This window comes from Magnolia sinica, chromosome 2, assembly GCF_029962835.1.
Source record: "Magnolia sinica isolate HGM2019 chromosome 2, MsV1, whole genome shotgun sequence".
Lineage (NCBI taxonomy): Eukaryota > Viridiplantae > Streptophyta > Magnoliopsida > Magnoliales > Magnoliaceae > Magnolia > Magnolia sinica.
This window is the reverse complement of record NC_080574.1, coordinates 36503504-36513445: the sequence shown is the minus strand read 5'-3', so window position 1 is coordinate 36513445 and position 9942 is coordinate 36503504. Positions and strand designations below refer to the sequence as shown.

The following is a 9942-nucleotide window of genomic DNA, read 5'->3' as shown; positions in this document are numbered from 1 at the left end:
ATTTATTTTATATTAATGATGATTATGTCAAATTAATTCAAATATCCCACTTAGCGTCTCTGTCATTTTCTTCCAGAAAAGAAAAAAAAAAAAGAAGATAAAAGATAAAAAAGAGTAGACGTTCTTCAAGAAATCTATCTTCTTTTGAGTACTTGATTTGATTTTCTTCGATTTAACAGAAAACCCAAATTTCCCTCAAATCAGCAAGTGGGTTTTAATTTTTAATTTTTTAGCGTGAGAAGCATGATCATCTAGAGATTTGGTTAGGAATTGGGCTACATGCCTGTTATCTTTCCCATCTCTTCGTTCTTCTCCTTTTATCTTTTAAACTTAAAATCTTTCCTTGTACCAGCGAATATTAATCTTATAGACATGTCTTGCAGGTACTGCCACAGTTGGCATTGCATCGCCAGAAGGTCCAAAAGAAAAGGTGGTGAAACTTAAGCAAGGCGACGCAATACCACTGAATCTTGGAGTGGTGTCATGGTGGTACAATGACGGAGACTCTGAATTCATCATTGTCTTCTTGGGGGAAACTAAAAAGGCTTACACTGCAGGCGTGTTCACTTACTTCTTTCTAACAGGAACAAACAACATCTTCAACGGTTTCTCGAATGAGTTTCTCAGTAAGACTTGGGATTTAGATGAAGAAAGCGTGAACAAGCTCATGAAAAGCCAAACTGGCCAAATAGTTGTCAAGGTTAAGGAAGGGATGCGCTTCCCAAAACCTTGTGACAAGGATGCTCAAGGGATTGTTTTTAACTTCAATACCGTACCGTTCGATGTGGATGTTAAGAACGGGGGGCGGGCTGTCACATTGACCCATTTGAATTTGCCTTTGTTGGGTGAGATTGGGCTGAGTGCCAATCTTGTGAAGCTTGATGCTGATGCAACATGCTCAATAGGGTATTTGCCCGATTCAGCAGTTCAGATGATCTACATTGTTAGTGGGAGTGGTCGTGTTGAGATCACCGGAATCGATGGTGCTCACGCTTTGAAAGCGAAGGTCACGGCGGGCAGTTTGTTCGTTGTGCCGAGGTTCTTTGGGGTATCAAAGATTGCAGATGGTGAAGGGTTGGAATGGTTTTCTGTCATCACTAGTCCACTGTGAGTGTTGCTTCACCCCTTGCATATTCTCTCTTTCCTACCCAAGCCACAGGTTCCAATGTGGGTATGTGATATGGGCTTTTCATCAGGTGGACCATGCTATGCATGTGTTGTGCCCCAAAAACAAGCTTGATCTGGTAAGAAAAAAAAAGGGCCACATGTTTGAATCAAATATATGACCATTGGTTTGTACATATGGCCCACCTCATGAATGGACCCGTATGGTTTTTGGGCACCCCCCATCCATGGCCTGAACCAAGAGATCATGAATGGTCCAGATATTGTGAATTATGATGGCTGATTGTCTTTATCATTGTGTTTGGTCAGGCCTGTGTTCAGCCATTTTGGTGGGAAGACATCACTGTTCAGAGCTCTATCACCATCACTTCTAGAAGCAGCTTTCAATGTGGATCCTCATCTGGTGAAGCTTTTGAGGTCTGATGGGTGTAATAACGTCATTTTCGTCCCTCCACCAAATTAGCCTCTGCTAATCCTTTCTTATGCTTATTTATATATATATATATATATATATATATAGAGAGAGAGAGAGAGAGAGAGAGAGAGAGAGAGAGAGAGAGAGAGAGAGAGAGAGAGAGAGAGAGAGTCATGCTCCCCTGCGCACCTACGCACGTGCGCACCTTTGCACACGTGCCATGGGTGTCTAATCTGAACGGTCCATGTGATGCGGAATCCCATAAAACCTCACGTAACAAATTTTCACCCTGATCTAATATTCTAGTGGGCCATAGCACAGAGAAGGAAACTGTTTTCATTTTTCATGGGCCATCAAAGTTTTAGATCAAAGTAAAACTTGGGCTTGTGGGGTTTCAGAAGGTGCTGCTTCACATGAACGGTTCAGATTTTGGATCCACATCACGTATGATGGGTTCTCAAAAAAGTTCGTACGTAGTACGTACGAACTGGTTCGCAGGTGAGCGTTTCCGCGCGCGCGCTATTCTGTGTGTGTAAGAGACACTTTATGCACTCATGTTATTCGAGTGGAAAGATACTAAGAGAGTTATTATTTGGAAGTCAGGAATTTTCTCTTTTTCAATCCTTTTCTTCTCTCTCCCACGAGAAAAGTTTACCTGAAATGATTGCAGGTGAATTTTTTCTCGGTGCAAAAGGTAGATTGCACTGTAAAATTCATTTGGGGAGAAAATTAGGCAAACACACTGATCAGTGGGCCACACCCGTACCTTGGATTAGATGGTCTGTTCCCATGAATTCATAATTGACCCTGTAGCCTACCAGATGAGTGGAACATATATAGTTCTATCCTCTTGTATTTGTGGTGAGGCCTGGGTTTTACAAAATGGGAAAAAAGCATTGTATGTGAAGGTTCACATATAAGCTGTATGTGAATCTCTTCATGTGTGTGAGGAGCAGGGATTAAAAGAAGAGAGCCACACAACCAACTAACTTAAGTAGTTAACTAGAAGAAAAAGAAGAAAGAAACACACCTGCAGACCCTTGCTAATGGGTTGGGCATGACAATACTTCGATTATTTTTATTTTTTTTTAATGGTGGGGCTTAGTATATTTCGGGGCTTATTTACTTCACCAATTACGTCAATAATGTAAAGAAAATATATTGTTATTACAGTTCACTGCCACTAAACAAAATACAACAATTGTTAGTAGAATGGATGGGTAAGGGAAATTATTGCACTTTTTCATGGTGTTACTGAGAAATCTTAAATCCAAATAGTGATATCATTGTATTTTAGTGATGATTTAACATTAAAATAATACAAAATATCATATTTATGATTTTAGCATCGATAAACTAAATATGTGAATTGGCAATCAAATGTAAATGTTGTCATTAGACTAGTAGAATAATTTGTAATCATTTTACATTTTCATCACAGCACAGTGATAAATAATCAGATAGAGATGCCTTTAGAGTATATTTGAAATGTCAAATTAAGTGGTATGGATTTGCATTTTGTATAATGTAAATTCCATCCAGCATTTGGAAGAGATGGGAAGAATTGGATTAATACAATGTGACATAGGGAGGATGTGATGAGGTCAATCACTATCTTTCTGAGGGGATATCTACTCTAAATCCACGGAGCTCTCTGGACTCCTCACAGAGCTTCATCGAATCCACAAGAGATAAAATTACAAATAAGTTCTAATAAATTTAAAATAAATTGATTGATGATTAAAAAAAATTGATATTACAATCTTTCAAATAATGAGCTCAAACCTAGGACGGAGTTTTAGACTCGAACTCCAACATAAATACACTAAAAACGTGCTCTGAAGATAACCCATGAGAGGAGCCCTCCAATCTTCTTCCCCTAACTCTACTTGACATATTTTCATAACATTTCCTCTTTTGAAAATAAATGTTAGGGACCTTCTCTGGACAACAATTGTCATTTTGGCCGATTCTCTTAGGCCATTGAGCCATGTAGCTAACTGCATCATTTCGTTGGCGTATGTCCATGTTATAATCCCTAGTGATGTGCATTAGCTGTACCTCTTCAAAATTATCCAACATATGAGCTACTAAAGCATAATATGGCAATAAGGTTGTATTGGTACACTTAAAGAGCTCTGCCATCCAATTGATCACTAACTGTAATGCTCCGAATTTTCGTGGCCTGAGTATATACTCGTGCCCAAGAATTCTGGGTGTTAATAATGTAAAAATTAGATACTTTAAAATCGCTTCTTATTTTTTTTTATTTTTTTTCATTTAGATTACATCCAGTTCCATTCACGAGAGTAAAATCAACTGTATTTATTATTAGAGTAAAAAGCGTCCAAATAATCTTCAAATGCCTTCTCAATGGGAGCTTATTACATCATCTTAAAGAAAGTAGCAGAAAACAAACAAATAAATAAATTTTATTAACATTCTTCTTTTTTTATTCAAACGTATCTTCCACAGAATGATCATCATTTGTATCGTCAATTTATAATTCAAATGCAACATCTGTATGGTTAGAGAGGGTCAATGCCCTACTCATAGTAATGGTTATCTGTTAAAATTAACAATAATTCAAGATATTCATGGGAATAATGTGAGGGTTCAAATACATCTCGTGCTCCACCGCTACGAGTAGTATCAATATGCACAACTAATCTACATGAATGCATGTAAGACCCGTATCCTAGTCCGTACTGTTCCGTCGAATCCCGCGATCCTTCCTATCAAATTTTGGCAACCTGCGACCGATAATCAATGTTTGCGCATAACCCTAAGTCATATCCTGTAGAATTGAGTAGGCTTTATCCGAGACTTGTACCATTCGATCGCATCGTCGCCGCGGTTCCAATGCTGCGACTCGTGCACCGATCCGATACCCTGACAGGGAGATGTGAGTCGGCATTCAGTTTGAGAAAACACCACGCGTTTGTAATCCCAAGAGAATCTCTACTACATGTCCCATCAATCAATCAATCCCATCAAGGGTCAAGTACACAATCACCTCACACTCATCGCCAAGCAACCCACAAGTCAAAAGCTTCTTACACACCCCATACCCTTCTTACATCATCTACCCCTAAAGTCAACAAAGTCCTTACACACCCATCCCTCTCTCCCATCCGTCACTCCATCACCCATCACTCCATCACCCATCACTCTCTCCTTACAACCCCTTCTCTCTCTCTTTCTCAACACTCTATCCCAAGCTAGTAAGAGCATCACATGTCCAAGGAATTCTAAGAGAGAAAGTGAGTTGTGTGGCCCACTTTTTCATCCTAAAATCTCTCATCCTAGCCGTTCATTTTTCATCTTCCATCGTTAAAGTGAAGCACAAGGAGACCGGCGTTCCAACGGACTGAGAAGATCAAACAGTGGGTGCTCATTAGGCTAGATTTTTTCATGTTTTGATGATGGGCCAAGTGAGGCCTATCGATTGATAGTAAGGATCTCACTTTGGACCTTAGGTGTGGCTGATGGCCTACCTTAATGCTCATGATCATTCCATGATGGGCCCATTCTTCATGGACCCAATCATGATGTTTTTTTTTCTTGCATAAATAGGGTCATCTAGACCTTTCATTTTGGTGGAGAAAGGATCTCCACCATTGATTTTCAATTTGATGGGCCCAAGTGTAATGGAACCCACTTGATGTATGTTTTAAATTTTTACAAGGGAGGGCCCATAGTGCCGGGGTCCCTCCATCACACGTGTCCCACTCTCTTATTTTCTCTCTCTCTCTCTCCCTCTCTTTTTCATTTATTTTGGTGTGTGAAGATGTGATTGTGTGGCCCACTTGGATGGACCCCACCATGAGACATGACTTTTATCCAAGTCATTTATAAGTGGGGCCCACCTTATATGTGTTGCACCCACACCATCCTCCATGTGGTGGCCCACCTAAGTCGGGCCCACCTCGAATGTATGTGTTACGTCCAACCGTCCCTATCGTGGATTGGGAAAACAAAAATATCAGCTTGGTTTAAAGCTTTTGGTTGAGCCGCTCATGCAGGCCCCACCTTGATGTAAGTATTCAATCCACGCCGTCTATTCCATTCTCGAGTTCATTTTAGGCGTTGAGCTGAAAAATGAAGCTGATCCGAGTATCTGGTGGGCCATAGCATGAGAAACTGTGGTGGTTACCATTGAAAAACCAATTACTATTTTTATTCACCAAAATATATTCAATATTGGGCTTGTTTGGCTTGTATTAAGCCATGGGACCCAACAGCGGGGTCGGATTCACTTGAAGCGGGCCCCATGTATGGAAAACCGCAATAAAACTCAATTTAAAAAAAATATATATAATACATGTAGCAGACGCTGCTGCTGTTAGAGACGCAGGCAGCGCCTGCTGCTGGCGGGCGGGCGGGCAGACGACGGCAGACTTACGGCCCTAGCCGTGGGCCCCACAATGATGTATATTTGCCATCCAATCCGTTCATTAGGTGGGCCCCTGCTTGAAGTGGGCCCCCTCCAAAAATTGGCCCAATCTGAAACTCAGGTGGCCCACATCACGGGAAACAGTGGGATTGAACGTCTGCCCTTGAAACTTCTTTTTTGGGCCACAGAAGTTTTGGATCAAGATGAAATTTATTTTTCCTATTCATCTGGGTCTGCATAACCTTATCAACGGTTTGGATGGATAGTAAACGCTATGGTGGGCCCCACGTGGGAGCCACAGTGATGCATGTGTTTTATTCCCACCATCTAGGCGGACGGTGGATCCCACGGTAATGTATGTGTTTTATTCAAACCGTCCAGCCATTTTGCTGGCTACTGGACGGATAGTGGACCCAGCATGATGCATATGTTGCATCCAAACCGTTTATCCATTTTGAAAGATCATTTTATGGCATGAGTTAAAGAACGAGGCAGATCTAAGTTCCAGTGGGCGCCACCATTTTAAGTAGTGGTCAATGACGCCACTGTTCAAAAACCTCTAAGGGCCATAGTAGCTTTCCATTAAGTTGATATTTGTTTCCCACTTCACCTGTCACTATGTTAATTTATGATTACGTTAGATGGGAAACAAATTTTATGGTGGGCCTTAGGAATTTTAAATGGTGGAATTCATTATCACTACTTACCTTAGGTATGGCCCACTTGATATGCATAGGGCCTAGTTGGGGCGGCCCATTTAATATAAATGGCCATGTTATTAGGCCCTTCTTGATGTAATTGTGGCCCGTTGTTGAGGTCCACCTTGATATGGACATAAGGCCCATGTTATAAGGCCCATTATGATGTATTCTAAGGCCCATGGGTTATGGCCCATTGCAATGTACATAAGGCCCATTGATGTGGCCCACTTGATTATATAAGGCCCATATGATACGGCCCATTTGATGTATTTAAGGCCTATGGGTCTAGGCCCAATGAGATATATATAGGTCCATTGCAATGTGTGATTCCTCCATGGTTTGTGTAATAATGTTTTATGGCGGGCCATGCCTTAGGAGCAATGTTGGTTTGACGTCCACGTTGTAAGAATAATGTTGGTTAAATGTCCGCATTATAACTCTCCCTAGGGCCCATTGGTAGGCCCATAGTTGTTGATGGTTCACAACTTTGTAACATGCTTAGTATATCTCTATGATTCATGCTCATACGCATCATATGTATGTTCGATATGAGGAATGTTTGATCATAGCATAAGCCGTTGGGCTGAGACATTTACGAGACTCCTTATGAGACGGAGTGTCCCACATGAGTGCGTGGTACGTGCGAGATTGCTGCATGACTGACGGTTTGACTCATGAATTTCGCATTGTGTGTCGTGATTCACTGCACGCCCTAACGACATCAGGGCCGTGGCCTCCACAGGCACATCATGGATGGTCGTATTGGATACTGAAAATATTGGTTCTAGCATTGTGGGCACTTAGGATATCCTTGGGTGAAAATCTCAGAACCTTTTTGGTACCAGGAGATGCTCCAACGTCTAGACCGAGTGGATACACGAGCGCCCGAGTGCCGAATACCGGTAGGCCACGTCTCCCACTATGTCGTGGTCGGTTGGAAGGGGGTGTGGCCTTATCCGCCCGAGTGAGGGGGCTATAAGCTAGGCTGAGTTTGACCAGCTCGCAAATAAGTCCGCTATCGACGAGTCGGGTAGGTATTGACAGACTACTGGTCAGGTGGATAGTGTGGTCTCTTTCAATTGTTTGACTGTACAGCTAGGGAGGAGGCAGTCAGTGTGAGGTGCATTAGACCCCGGTGATATCCAGAGAGGAACTGTACTGATGTGTACTTGATGAGGACTGACATGCTTGCTTTGCATCTCGCATATGATATTTGGCTACATAGGCCTCGCATCGCATGGCCTTGGTATGGCCGATAGCATTTATGCCTTGCATCACATCATTTTGGTATAGCTGATTGCATTCATGGACTTACTCACATATTTCCGCATTACTCTGATATTGTACACTTGGCGCTTGCCTTGCACACACACTTACACCACCCTCTAAGCTTTTGTAAGCTTATGCACGACCGTTGCATGCAGGTGTCGTTAGACAGTAGCAGCGTTGAGGCAGGAGCGCACATCTGATCATTTTAGAGCTTTTGATCATCTTGTATTTTTCTTTTCGCACTATACTTAAAGTTTTTGATATAGTGGATATGTGGTGATGTTGTTTTGTGACTTGGTTATGCTCCATTACAAAAAAAAATCATATTGAAAATCCTCCTTGTAGGATCCTAGGATCGGAATCTAGCCCATAGGTGTTGGGATCCGAGAATGGGGTACTACGGAGGCTGTCGGCGCTGGATTCAGCGATCGAGAATTTTGTGAGCCCGGTTTCTGAGTTTGGGGCGTGACAATGCATGCCCAACATAATGTGTGTGATCCATCATACTTAATGGTTGTAACAATGTGAAAAATAGTTCATAAAAAACCTGACTCGCCCCGTATCTCATACTACAAAGATTCATCGGCGTGTCCAATGCTACCGTAGATTTACGTGAATACCTTAAGACGACACAACACATGGATCAAATGAATTACGTGACATGATTTGTTCATGGAGCGACTATTTGTAACATTCCATTCTGGAAGTGATGTAACACGCATTGTAGATTACTTACATCGATTTATGTACCACTATCCAAAATCCATGGATTTACACGTAAACCAAGAGGGTCACTACCTAGAGCGCATTACGTCCATGATAAAATATATGAATCACTATATATGAGGCTTATAACACATCACTTGCATCAATAAAGAAATAAGTCGAACAATGAAGGTTTTAGAATTTCAAGACATATACCCAAGCCATAAAGGGAGGTAGCACAAGGCTGACCTAATAAAGGAGAAGAGTATTAATAAGCTAACTTAATAAAAGAGAAGAGAAGCAAATATGCTAACTCAACGAAATAAGGGGAGATGAGCAAAGGCCAACTCAATAGAGAGTGAAAATTCGTGTCGCTCTCAAAATTAGTGAAGGGCAAGGGTTATATCCATCACCCTACATATATTCAAAAAAATCACGCATAATTAAAATAATACATTAACCATAATTCTTAAAAGGATAAATAATTGATAATGGTCCATCAATCAATTGCATGAAAAATCACAATAATATAAAAGTTTTCAAAAATAAGATAAATCATATCAACTCAAATTAATATAAGCTTTAAAGGAATCCCTCACCTTAGCCTTAGATCTAAACCCTATATCTCGAGGTATGAAAACTTTTATGTGAACCACGACATTGCTTAAGCAAGAGGGAGATACCATACTTGTGGAGAAGGAAGATGATGATCGCGTCTAGGCTTCTCTTTCTCCTTATCATTCTCTTTCCATTGGATGTGGTAGTATGGGCGTGTGAGTGTAGAAGGGGAACACATACCCCTTTTATAAAGGAGTGGACGTGGAAAGGGGGGGTGTTTCGCCTCCCACTTGGATTGAGTTTCTTCAATTTAACTTTTTTTAAATTAAATTCGTCCATTATGTCGGGGTCGTCGAATAGAGCCGGGGTATATGATTTTCTTGATGATTCGAAATTTAGATTGGCATATCTTGGAATTCTCCTAGCGGGTGCCAAAATGGTCTTGATCTCAATTAACGGTCCATGCCTAATGATTAGGGCTCAATTTTGAAAAAAATGTGTAGTCATGATAGGTAAATGATTGGGCAAAATTTAGTAGTTGATCGATGGTGGAAAAAGCTTAAATTTAAAATTTCACCTTTTACACCAAAAGAAAGGAATTTGAGTTAAGGTAGTCATCATTCTATAGTTAGGATCATAAATTGAGGTCTAAATTTTATATGGGATCGTACTCATTTGAGGCCAAAGTGTGGTTCCAATTTGAATTGAGATTGACGGTATAAAGTGGGTCAATCAGAAGGTCCAGATTTGGAAAGAGTTAGTAAGTTTAAAAC

General features: G+C 40.9%; 1 protein-coding gene across 1 annotated transcript; it reads left to right on the top strand.

The window, feature by feature from the left end:
- Positions 1 to 418: 418 nt before the first annotated feature.
- On the top strand, positions 419 to 1588 carry LOC131224952 (glutelin type-A 1-like). The gene is made up of 2 exons (XM_058220391.1): positions 419 to 1107; positions 1435 to 1588. Exons 1-2 carry the CDS (start codon positions 668 to 670, stop codon positions 1586 to 1588), a joined length of 594 nt encoding a protein of 197 aa, XP_058076374.1. The 5' UTR covers positions 419 to 667.
- The last annotated feature ends 8354 nt before the right edge of the window (positions 1589 to 9942 follow it).